Here is a 25,563-nt window from a genome sequence, read left to right as displayed (position 1 = left end):
CAGAGATTCAGAGATTGCCTCACCAATTCTCAACACTTGTTGCGGATTAGTACTGTCAGAATAAAGTCAATAGCACATGAGATATTTCTCTCCCCTGGCATGACATTTGAATCAAATGGCCTTCTTGGATAAATCTGACATTCCTGACTTTCATTATTCAGAAGCTCAACTAAACCATGCAGCTTACAGTAAAATGAAATATGTCTCTACAAATCTGAGTAACAAACTCTTGGCTCTGACCTGGCAGCTAATATTTTGCTTCAGATGCATTTTTTGACCTGTCGCATCTGTCCCTCACATCTTTGTGGAGCCGACGGGAAGTTTGGGAAGTGCCTGCCAAAGCAACTGTGACACACATGCATATTCATGGCGATGATGCACTTACAATATCAGTGCATCATGGAGTGAGAATGCATTACAAATTGCCTTCATTAAATGATGTGATTACAGTGAAGATACAATGGAATGTAATAATAGGATTACAATAAGACATGTTTATAGCTTTCACAGTTGAATCTATATTGTGACTGTTAAAGGCTAATTCTGCTTATATCATAAAGAAGAATTCATTTACCACTTCCTCATGCTTACCATCCACTGTCTCACTGAGACCGTCTACTGAGGAGTACATCCACACAATCCTCCTCTCACTATTGTTTTTTTTCAGCTGTTTCCCTCTCAAAGCTTCTCTCTCCTCGTTTCTCTCTCAGACTCACTTTCCACTGAACAGCTCAATCAGTTCCCCCTCCCTCCTCTTCTCCCTCCCACCTTACCTCCTCCTCTCACTATCACTGTCTCAAACTGAGGCGGGTCTTTTTTACACTCTTTCCCTCTTATCCTTTCACTCTTTACTCTCAAGACACGATGAGGTTACCAGCACTGTGCATATGCGGGACCCTGCTGGCCCTCTCGAGCCTGTCTGCGACCACAGCAGACTCTGATGAAGGAGAACTCCTGGGGGATCATGGATTTGGACCTTGTGCTGCAACTCTGAGACCCGAGGGGCCGTGCAGACAGGGGAAGGATGAGAGCATGTGCCCATACCAATTCAGTCTGCCGCCACTGACTCTCCATTTGCCAAAGCAGCTCAGAGAGCTGGAGAAGATTGTGAAGGATTTGCAGAAGCTGAAGGACAATGTGGACCAACTGAGGAAGATGTGTGCAGATTGTACAGTAAGCCAAACTGTGAGAGAGTGTGGAGGGCAAAGAGAAGGAGAGCATGTAAAGCTGAATGAGGGAACAGATAGACAAAAGGATGACATGAACTGGCCGAATGAGAGAAATTCTGACAGGCCAAAAGATTTCAGCCAGGAGTGTGGGACAGACAGTGTTAAAGTGGAAAATACTATGGCAGGAAATAGTGACACTGACTCAGAAAAAAGAACAATATTGGAAGAGAAAGAGAGAAAGATATGGGAAGAAGAGAAAGAGAGCGATAAAGAGGTCGTAAAAGAAACTGAGAGAGAAAACCCCCTAAGAGAAGTGGCAGAAAAAGATGCAAAAACAAAGACACAGGGTGCAAAAGGAAAAGACAAACTGAGGCAGGCAAAGGTGCCAACCTCTGCTGGAAATGAGAGAATAGTGGATATTGTCAGAAAAATGGTTGTTGAAAAAAATAACAGGGAGACGGACAGAAACAAAGACAAAGATGGAAAAAGGAATTCAAAGGGAGATTTAGATGATACAGTGGAGAATGGAAAAAAGAGGAAAAGTACAAGTAATGTAAAAAATGAGGAGAAAACTGAAGAAAGTGACCATCACATATGGCGAGATGAAAGAAAGGACCCAGAGAAAAAGACCCAAACTGAAGAAGACAGGGGCAGTGATGGAATAAAGATGTCTGAGGGCCATGATAAGAATACAAATAAGCCGAAAGAGCAGGACGGGGAGGAGAGGAAAAAGGAAATGGAAATAAAAGTGGAGCGAAATAATGAGAAACCAAAGCAGACTGAAAGCATTGGGCGTGCAGAAAAGACTATTAATGTGGGGGAGGTGGAGGACGGGGAGATAGGAACGGAGATCAAAACAGAAGGAGAAAAAAGGGTCCAGAGTGTACAGAGAGACAGTGATGGAGAATTAGTATCCAGCAAAGCAACTGAGAGGACAGGCTTTGTTTCAATCAGCCCGACTCTTCACTCTATTATTAGTTTAGCTCCGAGGCCTGACTCCATGGACTCAAACGAAGCGATAACCTTTACATCATCTTTTCCACCTCCTCCTTTGTCCAGCTCTACTTCAAATTTGATCACAGATGTCAATCAAGGAATGACAAAAGTTGTTGATGGACTACCAACCCAAAGCACAGGCCCAGGAGCAGCTGGCATTTCTGAGCACCCAAGCCTTGTTTCAGGGGAAGGCTTTAGGACCACAAGTAGGCCAACAACAACAGCCACAATAAACACACTGGGTGGTCCTAAACTACAGATAACCAGTGCCATTAAAAGATTCAACTCTACAACCAGTGCAAGACCTGGGGCGGGCTTCCAGGGTTGGGTTAGCTCAACTACGGCAACAACAACCACCGCCAAGACTCCTCGACAGAGTTTATACACAACTACATTTCCAGGAGTTGCAGACCGCAGCCGATGGACGCCTAAAAAGAACAGCAGCTCAAACACTAAGACGGACGTGAATCTTCTACCAGGCCGAGGACCAAAGCAAGGTGACAAGCATAAACCTGTAATTATGTCTAAAGCAGACCAAAAGCTTAAAAATCCTAAACCTGACCGAGCCTCATTGCCTGACAAAAAAACTAAACATGACCAAAAGCAGAGACCTTCTATCCAAAAATTGAAACCTGGCAAAGGTCCTAAACGAGTCCAGATTCCAAAACCTGAACTAAGACCTCTACCTGATCATTTACCAACTGATCAAGATCTGAAAAAAAATCAAACACCTAAACATGACCAAGAACATACAACTGATCAAAGCCAGTTACTTATTCAAAAGCCAAAATCTCATCTAAAGCCTATAGTGTCTCCTGTTCAGAGGACCACATCTCATCAAAGACCAACGGGCTCTGACCCTCAAACTGACCGACAGCCTGAATCTGTTGAAATCTCCGAAATTAATCAAACCTCAAAACCTAAGAAAAAGCCGGTTCATCCTCTCAAAACCGACAAGCGTGACCAAACAGAAAAACCTCCCAAAAAAAGGAAAAGTGAAGCAAAAACTCAACCTGATCAAAGGTCAACAATAAACCAATATTTCACATCTGTTCAAAAGCCCGAAAGAAGAGAAAAAACTATCACCACTCCAAAATCTAACCAAAAGCCTAAAACAGAATCAATGGAAAATTCTGATGAAAATCCTTTGCCTGAGCCTAAATCTGTCAAAGACTCAACACCTGGACAAAAGCTTACACCTGATCATGCCCTAATCAAACCTCCTGATCAAAAGCCTAAACCCAGCCAAAAAGTACCTAAAATAAACCAAAAGCCTAAACTTAACCAAAAACATCCAGAGCTTCTAACAGACCAAAAGACTAAACCAAAGGCAAAGCTTAAACCTGAACAAACACCAGAAACCAATCAAGGGCTTGGATCACCTCGGCCTGACCAAATGCCTGATCTTAAGCCCAAATATGTGCCTGATGAAATTCCTGAAGCAGAATCCAACAAAACATCCAAACCGAGGCCTCCACCCAGGCGCAGGCCACCAACCAGGGCTACAGTCAGGCCAGGAGCAACACCTGTCCAAAGGTCAAAAACAGCAGTGCAACTAAAGCCAAGTCTAAAGACCAAAACAGATTTAGGTCCTCCTCAAATCAGCGGCACAACTTCAGATGACATCCAAAACTCTCAAACTGACGTGCCACCTGCACCTGGCTCTGTAACAAGGACTGCTGAAGTCAGTCGTTCCCCAGGCGATGCAGAGTTGAGTCCCAGCATGATGAAAACTACCACTCTGGGTCCAAAGACCTCAAACAGCAGGACTACGTCTGATCTGAGGCCACAAACAGCCGGTCGACCACCATCGATCCCAATGACAACAAGACCAAACAAAATCATCCGTGGGAGTATCCCTAGCACCAGTCCAGGATCCACAAAGCCGAGTCAAGCTTCCAATACTGACTCCATCTTACAAGCTATGATACTTCACAATGTGGAGGAAATAGCACCTAGTAAATTTCAAGACCCAGACAAAATGATGATTCCAGTCCCTACCCCCAGTGCCCAAACTACCTCCACAATCAGCCCGAACCTCAGGTCAACAACCCCTGCCACCTCTGGCCCCGAGACCCCAGCTGCTGAGTCTTCCACTCCCAGTGCACGTGAGCTGCGTGTTAAAATCAACCAGGTGGATGCTTTCTTCAATAACAGTCCAAATGGAAGACCACCGGACAGGCTTCCGAAAGACCACCCAGAGGACAACCAAGGAGGCAGCAGGCCTGACAGCAAACAATCAACACTTAAACCATCTAAAGGCAAGATATATTATTAACGCTATTGAAACATTTTATCAAGTTTTGTTTTTGTATGCATGCTCTACTCTGAATTTCCACATAACGTAGGTAACTTTATGTAGGGATTGTGGTTGTTATTGACAAAGCTTGCATGTAATTAGCATTTATAGCAGCACCAATACTGTAACGGTTACTTTTTCAGTCACGGAATGTATTAACAAAGAGAGAGGAGAGGAGGCAGGCAATTAAAGTCTCTGAAATTTACAACCAATAAAAATTGATTGAGTTTTGTTGACATTGCATTACAAAAATTTGTCTGAGAGTATACTGCAGTTTGAATAGTATTTAGCAGCTTATGATTGTATTACTCACTCAGCAGATTGGTATGCCATGAGCTAAAAGGATCTTAAGAAAGAGGATCACACAGTAAGCACTAAAGAACCACATATAAATAAATGCCTGAGATCAATTTTGTACCACACATCATGGCCCAAGGAGGATTTTACATATGTGCAAAATGTGTATGACTGCGTGGGTGTCGTGATTAGGAATAAAACCACAACTGTGTGTAGACCTACAGCTTTAAAACAGCCTTCAGTGAAGCATGGCTTAGAGCAAGTGAGTCATTTGGCATGAAATCAATCTAATGATACTTCAGTTTAACGCTTGAATTCTTACGCTGCATATGAACACTACAATTCGATTAGTTGCTTGTCTCAGTAAACATACTGTAAAGTTGTGTTATATTTGTGTTTAATTTATCAATCACTTTGAAAATACTGGTGTTATTTTTATCCATTTTACTTTTATCTCTAAAAAAACAACAACATGGGTTTAGATCATGTCTGTTTATATACTTTGGAGGTCCACCTTGAAATTCTTTGAAAACATTCAATCTTTTTATGGTGGAAAAGTAGCTTGCCCTGACCTGTTGCCCTGTGACCTCACTCAATACATTTCAGGATAGATCAAAGCAGCAAGATATTTTCACCTGAAAGAAATGAGTGAAAGCAGGACATTTGTTAGATCACTTTCTAAACGAGGAAGGGCAAGATGTATTTTGGAAGATTTGAGAAAAGACTGTTCATAACCTTTTGTAATTTCTTTCTATTTTCCTTATCTGCAGTTACCATGCCAAGAGACTGCTCCGACCACCTGCTCAGAGGGGGCACAAAAAGCGGAGTGTACCTGGTGACCCCTGACCTCCGCAGTAGAAGCTTTTCGGTCCTGTGTGACATGGAGCTGGATGCAGGAGGGTGGACGCTCCTGCAACGCAGACAGGACGGCAGCGTGAGTTTTAACCGGACCTGGGCCGAGTACCGATCAGGCTTCGGGGAGCTGGATGGAGGGGAGTTTTGGCTGGGCAACAACATGATCCACCTGCTGACCCGGGACAGGGACATCGTGCTGCGGGTGGAGCTGGAGGACTTTGGCGGTGTGATGGAGTACGCAGAGTACCAGCAGTTCAGGGTGGCAAGTGAAAGGATGCGCTACAGACTGACGGTAGGCGCTTACTCGGGTACTGCAGGTGATTCTCTCCGCTTCAGCAAAAGTTATGATCACAACAACAGGGCGTTCACCACACCGGACAGAGACCACGACCGCTATCCATCCGGAAACTGTGGGGCCTACTACAGCTCCGGCTGGTGGTTTGATTCCTGCATGGCTGCAAATCTCAACGGGAGATACTATGTCGGGAGCTACAAGGGAGTCCGGGATGGGATTTTCTGGGGGACTTGGCATAACATATCTACAGAGTATTACCCCACCAATGAGAGACAGTCTTTTAAAACTGTCAGGATGATGATCCGACCAAAGAGCTTTGCACCATGAACCTTGACTTTCTACCAGGGCATGTTAAAAAACAAAACAAAAAAAACAACATTGAGGTTTTAACTTCTAACTTCAACCATTAATTCCTAAGATGCCCTTTACAATTGAGTAAACCTTTGAGTAAACCTTCCACATGGTTATTGTTCACTACTAACACAATGCTGCCACCTTGTGGTGTTTGATTCTGCAATAATGATTTGTTTACAGGATAATATGACAATAACTGAGGATGTACACAGTTACAAAGGTAATAATCCTAATTACATTGTAACTTTTTCACAACATTTTAATATTAATATATTTGTGTTTTTTTCAGTGCATCTGACGGTTCGTAGCAACGGAAAATTATATTTTTATTATTATTGAAGTACTGGAAAGCCAGTTGATGGTTGATTGAAGCGGTGTGGGATGTTTTGTAATTAAGATTGTTTTGTTAAAATGAATAAAATTGATGAAAATATGAATATAGTTTTGCCTTTGTTTCTCCTTCTTTCTGTGGAAATTATCTTCAAACTAAAGTGAGCCACGAAATAACCAATAAATTCAATAACAAGTAGAGTTAAATCCACATTTTGAAGCATCAAGGTTTAAATCTGACCCATGCAGTAGGACTACAACTTTGGACGCGAGGAATGAAATATTTCAAGACTCAAGTTCCCTACAGCCTTTGCGGAGAGAACGACGTCACCTGCGACGGTGCTCACATAGGCCTACTGATTGGACAAGACTTAAAGAGGGGCGGTGCTGAATTTATACAAGATTGTACATCCGGCTTGTCAAGATAATTAAATTGTCTCGGACTAAAACCGGAAGTAAAATATTTTGTCGTCAACATAAAATAACACAAAAATCTGAGGGAGAGGCTGTTGGTATTTTGGCCAATTATTCCATCTAAAAGGGATGAAAATGAGAGCTCTCAGTACTTGCCATGAGTAGTGTCAGTAAAAGACTGCAATGCCAACTGGATGAAGCGGGCAACTGCTCTGCGGCCCCAGAAAACGGCCCCATAAAGGTCCAGGCTTAATGTGTGCAAAATGTTGCCAAATTATTTGTGCAAATTCAACTTAGATGTATTTATTTATTCGGGGGTATGCACTACAAAGCACAAGATCCGATGACATGAGGTGAGCTCTGCTATGATTTCTAATCTTGATGTCCCGTTGACCTTGATGACCCTTTTTTTTTTTCCCCATCGGCAGTCAGGCTCATCACCAAAGCCCGGGACCCCCACTGAGTCTGTCATCCCCAGGACAATTTGTTACCGGTCACTCCCCTGCACATCCCCTCTCTGTTTCTTCATTTAAACACACTTGACCCTTTTAACATTACACTTCATCGTACTTGTTTATAGTACTGATATCTGTTTGTTGTGCACTTTATTTTATATTCTTTTATATTCTATTGTAAATTGTAATATGTTCTTATTTCTCGCACTGTGTTGATTGTTGTTGATTGTTTAATGTTATTGTTTAATGTTATGCACCACCCGCCATGACAAATTCCTTGTATGTGCAACATTCATTGGCAATAAACGGTTTTTGATTCTCTGATTCTGTCGAAAAGAAGATCACTGTGTCAAAGAAGTCTAGATTTGAATCTCTTATTTCCGTGCGGTGTTTACATGTTGCAAGATTCTAAATTATTCATTTATGTTGAAATTACCACACAGCAAACCAGGGACCGGGTAGTATTTTAACACACAGTTTTTTGCCACTTCAGGACCCTCTAGCAGGTAAATCTGTTCATGGCAATGGAAACAAATATTTTTAAACCTATATAATTTGTACAATAAGGACTATATGAGTATAGTGTAAAAAGTACACTTTACAACAAATCCTGCTTAGATATATACTTAAGCTTCAACACAGAAATTTACCAAAATCTCAACTTTTTTACTACAATTCACATTTGTATTGCTGTCTGTTTCACTTTGATTGTGTGTTGCTCATCGTTTTCTTTTATCTAGTAATATTGTAATATTGTAGTGTAATTTTACTATAGTTACACATTCAAATGTATTGCTTTTTATCTAAGAACAATTACTAATACCAAGTAATCGATTACTAATTACTAATACCAAGTAATCGATTTTTAAAATTAGTTTTATATTTAAACCTTATTAGTTTTTTTTTATTATTAGTAAACTTTTCTAAGTTGTAGAAGACGCTTTTACGCTGAAAACTCGTACCGGAAGTGCTAGTGTTGTGCTACCAGTATAACCAGAGCCGTATGAAGCGCACAGACTGACAGTCCATGCTGACTGAATGGCAGTTTGTAAGCCAGTGTGTTGTTGTTCATTAGCTGAAAACAGGCGGTGTAGATGAGCTGGTTTCCCGGCAGGTGATCGAGATGTTTTGGAGCTCAGCAGGTCGGCCGAGATGTGTCGGACTTCTACGCTGCTGGTCCCTCACAGTCGGTCCCAGGACACCCACGACCCCTCGATGCCCTCTGGATACCTCACGGTCCTTCTCCATCTCTGCCCCCACGAAGTCCCCAACGCACGAGGAGGTAAACCCGCCTCTGAAGCAGTGGGCTCTGGCGGTGAGCCCCTTCAGCACGGTGCGGGCACAGCTGGGCTGCAGCATCTCCGTCCGTCCGCTGGACCTGCACACCTACCCCGAGGCTGACCGAGCCTTCATCACAGTTCACGGAACGGACACCGAGCAGGAGCTCGGCCTGGATCACTTCCACGTCCACTATGACCACCAGAGCAAAGAGTTGCTCATCTCAGCCGAGAAGGTTAAGAGCAGCGTGTCGATTGATCTGACTGCACCTATCAAAAGCAGTGAGTGTCTCCTGTTGTTGACACAATTACAATGGTGTCGACATTAGGGCCGATCATTGATTGTCGTGATTTCACGCGTTAAGCAGTTTTCGTGCTACTGATGTCTTTTGTCGTCTTCTTTTATCAGATCTCTTCATTACTACTCAAGGAGAAGGACACGTGCAAGTGAAGAACATGGAGTGTGATATCTGCAAGGTGCAGACAGAGAAGGGCAACTGTTTGCTGCACTCTGTCAAGGTATGTGGTTTTGATTCATTCATGTTGTTATTGTAGATATTTGACTGATTGTGTCACTAGAATTGTGTGATATTTTCTTCAGGCTCATCAGGTTGAGGTCCAGTCCCGCGGAGGACATGTTACAGGTGTGGGCACTATCCACGGCAATGTGGACATCAGCACATGTGGAGACAGTGTAAGAACAGTACACTCAGCAGTCATTAGAGGGCAGCAGCAGGCCGCATAGAGGCTCTATCTGAATGTTTACTGTACACCTCTGATTTGGAGACTAAAATAAGTTGCATCATACATCACTTGGCTACAGTCCTGTGCAGTGATTAGTTGTTTGTTTGCAGGGAGTTGATGTCAAAAAGCTGCAGGGTACCAAAATGAATATTTCAACAGAACGTGGCCCTCTGAGGGTCAAAGCCGTATATGCTGAATCCAGCTGCGTCTCCTCCTGCTCTGGGAGGGTAGAACTGGGGAATGTACACGGTGAGCAAACAGCAGCATCTATTGCTCATCTATGTTGGTTTATGGCTGCAGACAAACTCAAATGTATTGAAGGAAAAAACAAAAGTAAAATGTTGCATTCAATTCATTACACTTTTGTCCAAAACAATTAATAGGCGACCCACTCTAGCATCTGAGCTACTGCGGCACTTAAAACTAATTGAAACTATTATTTGTAATCAATCTGCTACCTGTATCTAGTAGTTCACTCTGTCAGTTGGTCCGTATTTTAAAAGAACCTCCGCTGCCCATAAGCCGTTGCGACACACAGCTGCACTACGTTAACTTGGTTTGTAAAGCAGGGCTTTGGTATGTCCGGAATCCTGGGCTCTAATCCAAACAGACTCTATTTTGAATGGAATGTGGTTGGAATTCATCACAAATTCTGTACTCGTTGTTTGTTTTGAAGTAGCTATGAATCAGGTTATTTGTATAAAGACTTGGAGGTGTTTTTCATTTGCTAAATTTTCCAGTCTTGAACAGTTATTAATGTTGTAATTTACCCACTAGTGACTGTAAATAATCTGACAGCTAGTTATGTCAATTAAAACTGACCTTGTGCTTTAATCTATTAAAAAGGTGCCGCCACTGTGAAGAACGTGTCTGGAGATACAGTTATTGGTGAGCAGGCTGACCCAGTGATTGCGCAATCCACTACGTATGGCATCTATCAGTGGCTGTTAAAACCAAAAACACTTTTCTACTTCTGCAGATGGTTCGAATAGTTTCCTGAAGGTTTCCTCTCACAGCGGAGGCATTGATGTGTACGTGGGAGACGGCGGCAGCGCCGAACTCCACAGTCGGGAAGGTAAACGTGCAGCATGAGAAGAATATTCACCAGTTTTCTTTCCTGTTGAGTGTTTTTCTTTGTTTATCCCTCGTTCTTCTGTTGTGCGTAGGGGCGGTGTGTGTGCGTGTCCCCTCCTCTTTGAAAGCTGCGATGGAGCTCTGTGGAACGTCGGTGGATATCAGCCCAGAGGTTGTTCTGCATGGAGTACTAAACAACACAGCTGAAGGCCAAACCACAGTTACCGGTGAGCCGTTGTTTTTCATCACATCCCACTCCATGGCACAGTTAATTTAACTAAACACTCCTACAAGTAAATCAACACAGAACGCTCAGTTTTCTGTATTTCTCTCGTTCCCCCTGATCTGTTTCTCTCTCAGGTTATATAAATGGAAAGTCCCCCGTTGACCAGTGGGTTAAAGCTCAGGCAGACAGAAACTCCGTGAGACTGAAAACACAAAGCTGGTTTGAATCCCTGAAGCTGGGGAGCTGAGATATGAGGTTTACACTCGCAGAGCCAGATGCTGTCGCTGCTCAAGGCTGGATGTAACTTTACCTCAGTATATACAACTCTGTGCTCAGGATATACTGTACTTTAAATAAAGACTTTATATATCATCTGTAGTATTTAACAGATATTCTGTTCATACAATGCGTTTTGGAAGCATAATATTTGACTGCACACCAGTGTTGGTTTGTGATGAACGGTCAATGGTTTGAATGAGAAATATCGCCGGCGATTAAATGTCCTCTGTATGGTATGTAAATACAAAAACAATTGTAAGTCCCAAACATCAGAAAAAAATAAAATCAAGTGAAATGCAACTACAAAGTGTTACATAAACAAAGGATAAACCAAGATTGTAGTATAAAATAATACAGCCTTTTAATTTAAAGAGCATAAACGAACAAAGATATTTCTAGAGGGGAAAAGACACAACAGTGCACAGACACTGCATAGACGTATAAACAAATACATACAGTCAATTTGAACAAGTTTGGAATTTAAAGTGCTTTGTACTTCTATCTATATATATATATATATATATATATATATCGTAATATTTCTTAAATAAATAGAAATCAATTTTGGTCATGTCACAGTGTTAAAGATGCCAACTTTCCATCCACAGAGTGATCTGTGTCGTTGCTGTCACCCTCTTTAAATAATTAGTAGTAGACACATCTAATGATAGTGAGTTGTGGAAACAGCTCAGCCAGTGTCAGAAATAATCTAGGCCAAAAACCCTGATTTATTTATTTTCTACCTTAATGTATGTATATAATTCAATAATCACAAATGTTTATGCACCGGTTATCTATCATGGAGTTATTAAACCACTGGAGCCTAGCAGGGTCAAAGACAATGTGTACCAATTTATGTAGAAGCATAAAGTGATCAATACTGCATCAAACTCAAAACAGAAGAGCACGGGACATTGCATTGTTAGGAGCTGATACAATACAATGTGTCCTTAAAGGGGTTGACGGTGCTGTCCACACAGGTGAGACTTGATCTGATTACTAACCAGTGATTTGGGATTTTTTTAACCATTCATCTCTGTGGGTATCATGCAAAATGGTTTGTTGAAAAGGCTCTTTGATTATTTTGAAATAATCTCCCAAAAATGATGGTCATTGTGATAAGATGGGCTGTATTTTTACAATATTATTACTTATTGAGATCTGTTTATGTCCTCTTTGTACTTGCTGCTCTTGTCTTCACTGACTGCTGTTCCGCCACTTCCTCGGTCTTGATGGGTCTCCTGACTGCAGACACTATTGGGCCCGTGTTGTATCCAAGCCAGTAGGGAGGGTTGTCGTTGCTGTGCTCCCAATGCTTCACATGTGGCTGAAGCTTTAAAGCGGCCACCCTACAGGAAGACATGCTCTCTGGTCATTAAAAGCTGCCGTGCAGGATTCTAACTTTGCAGGGCTCTTCTAAACTTTGTCTTACCTGGAGATGCTGCTGCAGCAGACCATCGCGATGGAGCAGAGTGGAGGACAGACCCTCCTTATGTGTCGGGGACTGCGATCTGTGAGGAGAACACAGCCACTCACATCAAGTTCTCGCAGGTACTGAGATCCACTTGTCAGATAATGCACTGCCATATCTGTCATCTGAAGCAAGACAGAGAGGGGAAAAAACGTTTGGCATGAAATGAACATTTAAAGGTAAAGAAGTGTCCGTGTAACCATGTGTGGATACCTTGAGACACCCCGACATCCGCAGGGTGACTAGACCTCTGCAGTAAAATGAAACCGCTCTGATGGCTGAGTCTGACAGAGCTACACAGTGAGACACATCAACATACTCCAGATCTCTCACAGTCTTGCACAGCTTCTGCCCTCGTGAAGAACAAAAGAGACAAGAGAGAGATGTTGGGTGAAAGTGAATGCGGAGAAGAACCATGTCTTCAAGAAGACACGCCTTCCTCTGTTCACGTCTTTTAGCAGTCAGTAAATGAAACAACTGTGAACATGATTGACTTTTTTTTGGAATTTCTTTTCGAAGAATTTCCTTTCTAAGAATAAAAGGAAGTAAACTTGTAAACTGTTCTGTAAAAATTTGACATCTGGCCATGTGTTGAAATTCTAGCTAGATTTGTACCTCCATGCCAACATCTGTGACGGAGACACATTCGGCAAGAACTAACTTCTTCAAGCGAATTCCCTCAAGAGACGCCAGGCCCTATAAATACAAATACAAAGTTACAGACTATTCTCCACTAGGGCCAGTTGTATTTCTTTTATTAAGGAAATTGTGAGAGTAAGAAACAATACCTGATCCTGGATTTTGCAACCGCTCATGTCAAGAGAGCAGATAGAGCTGCCACTCACCCACCCCAGACTCATATCAGTCAGTCTCTCACAATAACTCAAGTCGAGATGGTACAGTTTACACAACCTGATTAATTGTGCACACACACACACACACACACACACAAAAAGCGGTTGAGAGACACTATTTATCAAACCACAATGAGATATGTCTGTGTTGTGTGTGAGGTCATACTATATACCTTTGTGAAATCCTCATTACAGATGTGTCTGTGATGAGACTGCAGTAACTGACATTCAGCTCTCTCAGTTTGGTGGTTGAGGAACCTTCTGTCAGATACCGGATCCCAGTATCACCCACCCTGAAATACACACAGTCTACCCATTACGTCATGCAATATCATAAGAACGCATAGAATATAAAACTACAGCAGCAACACACTTGTTACAAAGTGAGATGTCCAGGTTGTGCAGGTTCTTGAGGTTGGCCACAGATTTGAGGCTGGCATCAGTCATTCTGCAGCATTCTGCAGCGTGGAGTCTGCGGAGGCCGTGTGAGCTGCTGCACAGGGCCTTCCAGCCTGCATCTGTTAGTTGGTTGTTACCTAAAGTGCACATGGGGTGTAGAACAGACAGAATAACTGGAACAGAATTATGTCTATCTTTTCTGTGGATGTGGAAATAATATAATAATAGATCTCACCCTCTGTCCTAAAAGTCTTCAGTTTAGCGACTTCAGCGATGGCTTTTAAGGTAACGTCGGAAAGATGAGGAGCATCCAGCAGAGAAATGGCAGACAGACAGTGACATCTGGCAATTAGCGCCTGTTAGAAAAGAGTAAGACTCAACACCTCTTTCTGTTGCCAGGGGTAAAGGGTGTGCTGACAAAATAAATATGCATGAGTTGACGAAAAATTCTTTCCTAATTTATTCCTTGTCCGTGTCTTTGTTCGACATTCCAGGGCTAGGATGTTGACCCTGTATGAAACCAGTGATGTGTTAGAAATGGAAAAAAACGTACCAAGACACAGCTATCTGAAAGCGTGGGCATGTCATTGATCACAATCTCCCTGAGTGAAGGGCATCCGGCAGAAATGTATCTGAACCCATTTACAGTCATCTGGGAGGAGAGAGAGGAAAATATGTGTGTGAGTTGGAATCTGAATCATTCTCATGGAAGCCATTTTCCTTGCTGCTCACATTGCCAGGACCCCATAAAGTGAAACATCTGGAACCAAAACTAATCCACATTCCCATAGGAAAAGTATGTTTTCTGTCGCATGCACATGGTGAATGGGTGGTCCATGCTGATTGGATAAACCCAGCCCTCCTTTTGGCCACGGCTGCCTTCTACTCTCCCTCCCCTTCAGATCTTTCTGCTGAGTGCAAACAGTCACGAGAATACAGCTAGAAACTCCAACACGTGGAAACAGAGAGGAGCGACTGGATTTATCCGAGGTGGACTGAACGCTCGACTTTCAAAAGGCAAAAACGGTGTCCTTTCTACAGCTGCAGCTGAGTGGAGTGACTATATAACAAACTGAGGGGATCATACCAACTGACCTGCGTGCACCCAGACAAGTTGAGGTGGACGAGATTGTGGCAGCCCTTCCCAGTGGTCAGGTACATAAACCCTTCATCTGTGAATCTGTTGCAGTACGCCAGACTCAGGTATTGAAGGTTGAGACAATTCCTGTTCAAAAGCAATAGTTCGATTAGTTTATATGCAAAATGGAGGGAAACTTATTTGTGTTTAATCTTTTGTATAGTTGGTTGTTTTGTTGTTGTTTTTTAACAAAAGTCTAAATTTGAATACATGCATGGTATTTTGCATAGTACCCATGAGGGAGAATGCTAATGACTGAAATCTGTTTAACCTGCAAATCTATCATCAATGTAATCAAACAGTCCAGACGTTATGTTATGAGTGCCACATCTGTTCCTCTATCATTAAACTGGCACCAGCCAAGCTGCTCACAAGCCAGCAGCACATCTTTACAAACAGAAATAAAGATATTTCTGGGAACCAAGGGGCAGGGGGCCAGAAAGGAGTATCATAGCGGGATTTGTTTGTTCAATTTGGAGATGTGGGTGAGCTGGACCACAGTTTAAAGCACAAATGTTAGTGACATGGCAGTTTATCATAACTGGAGGTTTACCTGGACAGTTCTCTTAGAGTTTTGTTTGTTATAAGTGTGCAAGAAAGGTTCAAGTAGAGCAAACAGGGACAGCCCTCGACAATTCTCTGAACCATCGTATCCTGTTAAAGAGCGGAGATTTAAATGTTACTTTAAGTTCTCTCAGCAAGGCCCCTGTTCTTAGAATACATGGCACAGTCGAATACCACACTCATGCACATGCATTAACAAACATTTAAACGACTTGACAGTTTTATGTAAAAATTATAATGACTAAAACAGGGTAAAACTTCAAAGGACATTTTCACTGATTTATTAAGGGACCAATATTTATCAATTTCAACAATCTAGTTGTCATTCTACAAGACTACAGACATTATTGTAACAGTAAAGTGGTACATGTGATATGAAGATGATGCATTTTTGTAGATTTAGATTTTTTCATCTATACAGTATCATCATATTCTCAACAATGTTTTACTCACGGTAACATTAAAACACTCTGACAAATTGAGGTCCTGAAGATTTCTGCATTCACCTAAGAAAACACAATGTACAGCAAGTAAAGAGCAGAAGAAACAACTGGTCCAACTACTATGATGTCCACCTTTAGTGGAAATACTTTGCTATAAATATTATAGGCAAATTGTGATATAGTAAAGTAATATACGACAGTATGTAAGGAACAACTTCTGTCATAGTATTCTGCCTTCTTTCAAAGCCGTATACACACTCCTGGACAGCTCCCATCTCTTACATAATGTGCTGCCTCTCTCTTCTTCCTCAGGCTAAGCAGCAGCTGTGTTCCATCAACAGTAACACTGCTCACCTTTGACCCATTGCTTCTGTGTCCAAGCCTGTTTTCTCAAGATTTGTATCCCAAAATCTTACTTCTCTCCAGCTCTTCTTACTGAAAAGACAATCCCTGCAGGGCACAGGATGCAAGTGACCTCCTCTCTCCTCTTAGCCTCCCTGCTCCTCCTCCTGCTCCCATCCATCGAGATGAAAAGACCAGGGAAGAGCAGAGGTCTCAGAGGAGCCAGACATAAACTCACACGGGACAGGTATGAATTTACTCTTTTTATCACCTCCTCTAATGACCACGTGTACACTGTGACAAGCCATGAATTCATTTTGTCAGGATGAGAGGTGTTGGGCGTCACAGCAGATCGGGCCCCTCCAGGCTTGTGGCACCTGACTGCTCAGAGTTGACAGAATCTAGAGATGTCTACGTAGACTGTCAGGACCGGCGCCTCACCTCCATTCCCACCTCGCAGACCTGGTCCGCACAACCAAAGCACCTCCTTCTGGCCCGTAATAGGCTCAAAGTCCTTCGTGAAGATGCCTTCTCTGGATTTGAGAGTTTAACTAGTCTGGACCTGCAGCAGAATCAGATCTTTTTAGTGGAGGAAGGGGCCTTCCAGGGCCTGACACGCCTTACAACCCTGCTGCTGCAGCACAACCGTCTGGGAACACTTAGCGAGGAGGCCCTCATCCCCATGCCAAACCTTCGCTACCTACGTCTATATGATAATCCCTGGAATTGTCTCTGCCCGATGGACAGTCTCATACGCACCCTTCAGGTCCCAAGCAACCGTAATCTAGGAAATTATGCCAGGTAAGGGATTCCACCACAAAAATAGTTAGACATAGTGTGATTCAACAGGTACGCAAGCCATAACTGATGCTCAGAATAACAAAGTGCCTGCAAATATCTGATTTCATCGTGACTGAACGGCGTTTCCTCATCTAGGTGTGCAGAGCCCACCAGGCTAAAAAGCATGAAGTTGAAGCAGATTGACCCCAAGCTACTCTGTAAGGAGACAGACCTAACCGGCGACCAACAGGGCGACCAAACAGATCCCGTAGACCCTGTGGACCATGTAGACCCCATTCCCTTCCGCTCAAAACCAGACGCAACCACATCTTGCCATACCTATCTTTTCCCACAAATACGGATGGACTGCAGGAACCGAGGCAAGTTCACAATCAGCTTTTCCCTAAATGTGTTTCTTATTCAACAAGGGCTCGAAAAAAATTACGCTTCATGTCACAGAGCTCGTATGTTCATGATTAAATATTAGGGTTGCATGACTGGAATGACTAAACTTCCATTTCTCAAAACATTTTCAGGGCCAGACTCCTAAGAACTATCAAAGAGACACATCTGGTTTGGCAGGTGTTTTCTATTTGCTTTCTTAAACTGTGACAGACTCTACTTTGTAGTCATTTGTCACCTTGTGAACAACTTGGAAAGCATGAACTGAACAACGTTTGGCTACTACGTCAGAATAAGTCTGTTGCAAAACCTGCAAAAGCATTTAAAATTGACCTAAAAATACTGTAAATCAAATAATGTGTTACAACTATCTGCCTCATACCGGCAGGAGGAAATTCAGATTATGGATAGAGGTGGAGCATAAATCTGTCTCTGTGTGAATTTTTCCCTTGCGGTACCAAGAGTGGAAACACAAGATGATTTATTTTCTCAGTTTTTGGTTTAACAAATGTGGATGGTAAAGATGAAAAATCTTTCTATTGTTTATAGTTCTAAACAATAGAAAAAAACACCCAATACAGCAATGTTTTGGCTAAGGCAAAGTAATGAAATGTATTTGAGAACCATTTAAATAACCCATTCTCCTCTATGTTTAGGTCTAACTGAGGTGCCTACAGGTATTCCAGAGGATGTTGTTCATATCGATCTGTCCCATAATTCAATCCGTCATCTCAAAGCCAGAAATTTCCACGGAGCAAGGGGCCTCAGAACCCTTAACATCAGTCATAACAACATGGAGCACATTGACACAGGTATGTGTGCTATTATTTCTGTATACCAATTAATCATCACCAGTAAATATGTGCTAAATATTTCTGGTAATATCTAGCATGAGAAACGACACAAACAAGGTTTTTCTTTGGCTGATAGGAAACATATGGATGGCCAAAGGTTAAGAACCCGTTACACAACTGCTGCTGACTTCTGTTTCCCATATTTCCTTTTTAGAGACAGCTTTGTGCATACAGTATTGGCTTTATTTACAGTATAGAGGGTAACGGACATAATGTGATCACTCTTGCTTAAGTGATTCACAAACTGAACGCCAGCTCGCACATTCAGAGTTTGATCGCACCACTGGCTTTTACTTTTGTTGTTAAATAATGAACAGCAACAGGCCTCTCTTAATATAACTAAACTGAGAGAAGCAAGAAGTAAATGAATGCTATGCTCGTGCTCTTTCTTTTCGCTCTCCCAGCTTCCCTGTCTGGGCTGCTGCATCTACATGAGCTGGACCTGTCCAACAACAGCCTGCATTTTGTCAAGTACGGTGTTCTTGAAGACCTTTACTTCCTGTCACAGCTAAAACTGGGAGGAAACCCCTGGGTGTGTGACTATAGGTGGGTTTTCGGGCTCGGATGTCGGCAATACTTTTCTTTAGACAAATGCAAATAATTATTAAAAAATTATTGCATTTTTTTCAGCATCCACTATATGGTGTACTGGCTGCGCCTGCACCCAGGGGTGAGACACTCTGGCCTCTTGTGTCGATCTCCTCCTGAACATACTGGGGAGAGTGTAGCGCAGTATGTACATTCCTACAACAGAGAGTGTCCAAAGGACAGGCAGCACAGCAGAACGGATCAAGACCAAACAGACCCTGAACTATGGAACACACCAATGGAAGTGCAGGGAGAACTGGAGGAGGAGCTGGAGCCAAGCCACTTGAGAGCGCCGCAGAAATACCAGATCATCAGGCTGTTCTGATTCGAGTGAAACTTTGTCCTACAATTTGACTCTTTGTTTTCCCTTCATTCATTTCCTTTCATTGTCATAAAACTGTCTGTATCAGATGGAGAAACTACATTTTTCCGTGTTGTTTTCATATTTGTTGTCCTTTTAATCAGAATATAAGAGTTGACAACTTATTGACTGTCTTGACAAATTATTACAATAATCTGTATGTGTCAATGCACACCTAAGTGAAACATGGGTACTGCACATGAAACAAAAACAAAACAATCTGGCGACAGAATATGAAATACTCACTTATACATTTCAAGCTGGGCCATTTTAGAGACACGCAGCCTCGCAGATTGAGATGGATGACAAATGGGCGGTAGTTCTGCAGAATCTGCTTCATTGTGCTGTCTGTTATCCAGTCTTTCTCCACAGAGAAGTTGATCTAACAGGGACACACATTAGGGAACATTTATACTCCTGTTTAAAGTATAACTTTAGACAGCACTGTGAATGCCCATACAAGAACCCATCTCCCAGTACAGACCTGACTCCACAGTGCGCCCGACTGGACGATAGCTTTCCACGTGCAACATACCTCAGCACAATTGAGCAAGTCTCGCAACTCTAAATATTGGAAGATCTGAAGAACAAACAATCATATGACATTATTGTGGAAACATATGAATTTCCTATTCCTTTTTATTTCACCGATACCCGAGTAACCAGCTTTCACTTTGGAAATGTTTGTGCAATGTCAAGGGGACAGTTTGATGTAATTGTACAAGAAGCCTCTTTCTTACTCCAAACATAGTCATGCTGAAGCACTAAGTATTTATCAGGAGAAGTGTTTGGACAGGAACACCAGAGCAAACAAAGCCAGAACTGCAATCCCTTTGCCAGCGAATGTCAATCCAAAACAAACAGGGGCTATGACGGGTAAGTGCAAGCAGACTCAAAAAGATGTTTACTTGATGTATTTATAAACTGTAGAGCCCACTAGTATGAACGTGCTCTTATAATTATATAATACCTACAAAAATAATATTATCATAATGCAAAACAACATAACAGCAATAGATGAGAGAGTTTTCCCACAAACATAACCCACTCTGTGGAAATGGGTAATAGGTATACGAGACCATAAAGAGCTTCAACTGACATTAACCAACTGGCCTCAGAGAGACCGGAGGCATGTTTACAGTGGAGTCCACTTTAAGTCTTATGTAACAGATTTGATCTCATCACTGCTTAGAAAACAGAGAGGTGAAGCTGCTCCAGCTTTAAATCCAGAGCTATCACAGCTCTGTGTGGCTGAATGAGACACGGATGCTGCGTGGTGTAGAGGAACTACCGTCATTGAGAGGCTAGTAGGGAGCACGGAGAGTCTGTCACATCCTTCCCCAACCTGGTGGACTTTGTTGCCGATTTCTACAAACCCCAATTCCAACCTCTGCAAGATTCACACGAAATAAAGAAATGTAGAAAATTGGTACAATTCATAATTGTTACTATACTTCCAAATAAATGTTTACCTTAAAGTACTCTTTTGCCCTCTTTGAGTCCTTTGCAACATTACGCCATGCAGCTATTATGCGGTGAAGGCGGCCAGCGTTTACAACTCGCTCAAGTTCCTCCACAGCAGCTAAGTTGAAAAGAAATTTAAATCTTTTTTCAAATGTCCATCACTTCTGAACAGCACACGTATTTAGATTTCTGCATCTTTTTTGACAGAGGATAACATGTGGGACTTTATGCTCATGAAGTTGGATTGTTCTGAATTTCAAGACAAAATTTAGCTAAGAAAATATAAAGTCAAGTCTCAGAGCAAAAAGAGCAGGGGACAAAATGAGTCACATGGGTGTATGCAGTGGGGAAGAAATGATTGTTCAGTTTGGACACATTTCTTAACCACGCTGCATGTTTTCTCTGGCTGTAAAATATACAACATAGTCACAGCTTGCAAGAACAGAGAAACAGACAAAAAAATGCCTTTTCATTTAGAAATAATTTAGTAACCACCTACCGGCCTGTGTCTTCTTGTGTAATTTTACACAGTTTGACCATTTGGTGAGTGCAACCCGCTGGCATCTCCTCTCATAATGTTTCTTTCCAATGTCCATCTTCAGAGCCGTCTCTATTGTATCTCTCCTTTACTCTGTGCAGTGAACCTCTTCCCCTTCCTGTCCCCAAGAGCAAACACAGCTCATCATTAATTCAGGGGAAAGGTACACAGGCAGACTTTCAGAAACCTGCATTAACTCAACAGGACAGGAGTCAGTAACACAGAATATTGTATCATTGTATCTCTTTTTCTTTTTCTAACGATGATCTCAACTGAAGCTGGTTTGGACAATAAGACAGGACAGAGTGACTGACTGGACAAAAGGTCAGTGATGTAGAGGTCTGTGCTGACAATAGACAGGTGAAATAGAATATCCTCATGAACTCAGACACTTGTTAACATTCAGGACATTCAGGACTTTCATTCACATGGGTCAAATTTCTGAATGACATCTGAGTCGCTCTCTCTCTTGGCATTATCAATATTTTATGGATATTTTGTGGATTAATTTCAGAAGTTTTAACTTTTTGAGTGAAAGGTTGTATGTTATCGTCTTCCTATCAATCATGTACAATTTACATACAATGTGTATATTCAAGACACGGGGATTCACAAAAGGACATGATGAAAGCTAACAGATGTTTTAAAGCTATATCATCCGGTTGAATTTCTGGATTGCGTTTAGTGATATTTGAGCCATCACTATGCAGCCCTTTGAATAAAGTCTCCACCTGTGCTTGCCTAACGTGGTTGATTTTCACACAGCACCAGCTGTCTACAATCACCTAATTGCAATCAGTGTAAGCAGAATCTGCAAAAGGTTTTAGCGATCTTCCTTGCACTTTTCCTATCGTTCCGTGCTCCCAAACTTTCAGGGGGGAAACAAGACGAAGCACGACTGATTGTTATCTGGGCTGGTAATTTGAACAGTCTGCTGCTGTTGCACGTGGATGAACTCACTGCCATGGCTCTTCAACTTGGGTAAATAAAATGCAAGTGCATTTTTGAATAAATGTGGCTTGTATTACTTTTATCTTTCTGACATTATTGTTTTTCAGGGTCTCTAGGCTTTGCACTCTGTTGTTGTGGGGCTGTATTTGTTTTCCTCCTCAAAAAGGTAAGAATTTCTGTATTCCTGACCATGTTCAACCATATGAAATAAATGTAATGCCTGTTTATTCCCTGTTAGGTTACAATATTGCACATGGCTACTCTCTCAATGATGATGACTTTAGTAGCCACGCAGGAGTGTTTGGTCCACAAACATCAAACCAGTTTCATTCTGGAGCATCTTTAAACCCAAACCAAGACTCCGTTAGTCCAAGGGATGAGATGCAAGCGACGATACACCAAAGCTTTCAGAGAGAACAAGTCCAACATGAAAACAATAAGGATGCTAGCTTGGTTAGTCTCAGTGAAGAGATGATAAAAAGCAAACCAGAGTCAGAACATGCTGTCCCCTCCTCTCCCCCTGTATTGAAATATGACAATGAAGGGTTTGGTTATCAACACCCCTTTGGCCTTTTAGTGAAGGCGCACACAAAAGAGAAAAATACGGCGGGCACCAGTTTCTCATCAATCAAAGATTTTAAACGGTTTATAGAATCACTGAAGACATCTTTCTTAATCCCAGGAAGTGACGTGGGAAGACATTTTCAAACTGCACGGGAAACTATTGAAAACGAGATGGCTTCTAATGCCCAAAATGTAAATAATAATGGGCAGCATGACACGGGCTATAGGTCTTCTTCTGCAAAAGAAGGCACTGCCCATGATGACGCCAGTGGAAATGAAGACTGGAGTGACGCTATGAATACAGCAATTGAACAAGGTGAACAGGGCGCCAACTACCAAAAGCCAAGTGAAAGCCTCTTTGTCCCTGATCCTGTGGACTCCACTGCAAGTCTCATTTCTCCCAGAGTTTATGACGGCCGAGGCTCTGCTCTCTATCCACTCCATAATTTAGCAGCCACAGAGCATGTTTCACGTAATTATGGAGGTTTTGACAGTGGTGGCATTTCTGGGGAAAACCCTGTTATTTTCACAAGTGCTCCTCATGTGAGAAACAAAGCTGTTCAGTCAACAAGCTCCAAGTTCCCTGAACAAATACCCTCTGGTTCATTCTTTGGAGATGATTTGTCTTTCAGTGGCCATGTGACTGCATCTCCTGTCGACCCTCGAAACAGCCCATCTCAAGATTTCAGCCACTATTCAGGAAAGGATCTAACCTCTAAGAAGACTATCCAGCATCGACCAAAATATACATTTTACAGTAAAGACTCTTTAACACGGGATAAAAAACTATCTGGTGGTTTAGAACTTGGTAAAGATGTCCAAAGTCAGGAACTAAGCAGAGTGACTCCAGCCAATATCTTGTCTGCAGCAATGCCCTCATCTTTGAATTCCGGTCACGTTTTATATGACAGTGCACCAAGAGATCAACTCTTCATCCCAGATTATCTACCAGAACACAACCAAAGACCAGCCAAATCATCTCCGGCCTATCAACCCACTGTTGGCAGGCAATCAAATGATATAAACCACATGCCCACCGCCCACCTGCCTGTATCTACTGGTTCTGTTTCTTCAAGCTCTAATAACCCTTCACCACAGAGTAGCAGTGTTCTTGTTGGACCTCAAACCAGCAGCCCGCATGATGCTCAGAATGTAGCTTTCAATAGAAGGAAGCCAGTCGGATTCTTCACAAGGTTTACTGGGCAACCTTCCGGCTCTCCTGATGGCTCAAGCAGACATGGTGGCCATCTCCAAGACAAGACGGTACGTGTTAGTCCTCAATCTGTATACACACACAGAGTGAAATCCAGAAACGGCTACGTAAGGAGCAAAGTATCTCTAACATGGAACAGTTATGAACCTTTATCCGCTGGATGTATACAAGAACACTAGATCCCACAATGGAAAAGGATTTGAACATTAAAAAGTGAATCAAAACCTTTCGAGAGATAACATGGTATGGAAAACTTTCAGATATTTTATTTGTCAATATAACTGTGCTTATGATTAATGAGAATAAAAACATTTACATTTTCTCAAATGCAGGTAAAATTGCTGACAGTCAGTCCTTTATAAATATGGGTAAGTATTCACATTGTGAATGCTAATGCTCACACAACTGAAAACTGAAGTTTAAAGTCTCATTCATTTTTATTTTTGATCTCTTGCCATCGTCAACTGGGAGGAAAATCAAGTTTCTGCATTTCTACACACATCTGTTGTAACTTTTTGACCTCCTTGTCTTGATTGTGTCACATGGGATCAACTGTCAGTGTTTTTAGGTTGACTAGCTTTATTTTCAGTCACAAATGACAAGTATGCCAATATTTGAGCAGTGAAAATCTATTGACTCATGCATCCCAATTTGATAACTCTAAAAACTATGTAAGGTGACTAAGAAAACAAATCAATCTTGTTTCGCTAAATCTTCAGTGTGTGTGTGCTTGTAGGTAACACTTAAGTAAATACCTGAATAGTGATTGAACATACAGTGTCTAATGGTAATTTCCTTCCTTTTCCCTCAAAAATCCTTAATCAATCATTCAAACCCACATGTGTTGATCTTGGCTGCAATACTGTAGGCCTACCTGAAGCAAGAGCGTGTTAAACTGTTCCTATAACGGCAGTAGGCCTTCTCGAACAGACAATAGGACATTAGAGAGGAATGCAGAACAGCAATTATTATTATTATTAAAAACAATCTTGAGATTCAATCTGACATTTAAAGGTATGTACCAGCTAAACCACACTGTACCATGGTGTCATCTGGGTCCATATAGACTGTGTCCACAGTCCTGCCTGTCAGAGGGGTTGTTGCACGACGCTGTTCTGCATCAGCAACAAACTTGTGCCTCAAAAAAGAATGAAGTTTAACAAAAAGATTAAATTATTTAAAAACGTGTATGACCTGTACTGACCACTACCCATTTAAGTCTGAAAAAGCATTCTCTAAAAAAAATATATAAGTTGACACTAGACGGTATATTATTCTACATCAAATATGAACTAATGCTAAGCCTGTATGTTGTCATTATGTACTGAGGACATACTGATGGTTAAGATCCCCAGGAGTCTCGCTCTAAGTATAAACATAACGGTGAGGGTATATGTATGTACTGTAGTACATCCATATCGAGTACTTGGTGCTAATATGAACGTAAAGGGGCACTTGAAGATCTGTTAAATTGTGGAAATGGACAATGATTGGAAAGTTAACCAGACGAGAACAGACTTTCACTCCAAGCAGTAACTTTGAAAGAAACCTTGAGCAAGTGAGCCACCAAGTG

The 25,563-nt window shown here is 41.9% G+C and overlaps 4 protein-coding genes across 4 annotated transcripts; 3 read left to right on the top strand and 1 right to left on the bottom strand.

Moving 5' to 3' along the window:
• Positions 1-5,536: 5,536 nt before the first annotated feature.
• On the top strand, positions 5,537-6,676 carry LOC142947873 (fibroleukin-like). The gene has a single exon (XM_076089742.1). It carries the CDS (start codon positions 5,537-5,539, stop codon positions 6,236-6,238), a length of 702 nt encoding a protein of 233 aa, XP_075945857.1. The 3' UTR covers positions 6,239-6,676.
• A 1,801-nt stretch (positions 6,677-8,477) lies between these two features.
• On the top strand, positions 8,478-11,159 carry fam185a (family with sequence similarity 185 member A). The gene is made up of 8 exons (XM_076088937.1): positions 8,478-9,023; positions 9,151-9,260; positions 9,343-9,435; positions 9,596-9,734; positions 10,332-10,373; positions 10,465-10,560; positions 10,652-10,786; positions 10,920-11,159. The coding sequence occupies exons 1-8, from the start codon at positions 8,588-8,590 to the stop codon at positions 11,030-11,032; spliced, it is 1,164 nt and encodes a 387-aa protein (XP_075945052.1). The 5' UTR covers positions 8,478-8,587; the 3' UTR covers positions 11,033-11,159.
• Positions 11,160-11,831: 672 nt separating this feature from the next.
• On the bottom strand, positions 11,832-25,407 carry fbxl13 (F-box and leucine-rich repeat protein 13). The gene is given in 21 exon segments (XM_076089741.1): positions 11,832-12,413; positions 12,497-12,660; positions 12,749-12,883; positions 13,151-13,231; positions 13,324-13,447; positions 13,563-13,682; positions 13,763-13,925; positions 14,024-14,144; positions 14,342-14,440; positions 14,884-15,013; positions 15,480-15,580; positions 15,944-15,996; positions 19,507-19,642; positions 19,745-19,840; positions 20,552-20,650; positions 20,733-20,842; positions 21,224-21,338; positions 21,341-21,380; positions 24,865-24,932; positions 25,032-25,128; positions 25,394-25,407. Coding segments are annotated over 21 exon segments (2,268 nt in total). The 3' UTR covers positions 11,832-12,211.
• On the top strand, positions 16,398-19,261 carry LOC142947386 (leucine-rich repeat-containing protein 17-like). Its single transcript, XM_076088936.1, has 6 exons — positions 16,398-16,522; positions 16,600-17,076; positions 17,212-17,435; positions 18,114-18,269; positions 18,716-18,857; positions 18,942-19,261. The coding sequence occupies exons 1-6, from the start codon at positions 16,398-16,400 to the stop codon at positions 19,222-19,224; spliced, it is 1,407 nt and encodes a 468-aa protein (XP_075945051.1). The 3' UTR covers positions 19,225-19,261.
• Positions 25,408-25,563: the final 156 nt, after the last annotated feature.

Source organism: Anarhichas minor, unplaced genomic scaffold, assembly GCF_050575085.1.
Source record: "Anarhichas minor isolate MPS153535 unplaced genomic scaffold, ASM5057508v1 ptg000011l, whole genome shotgun sequence".
Lineage (NCBI taxonomy): Eukaryota > Metazoa > Chordata > Actinopteri > Perciformes > Anarhichadidae > Anarhichas > Anarhichas minor.
The sequence above is the reverse complement of the archived record's forward strand: the minus strand, read 5'-3'. Positions and strand labels throughout refer to the sequence as shown.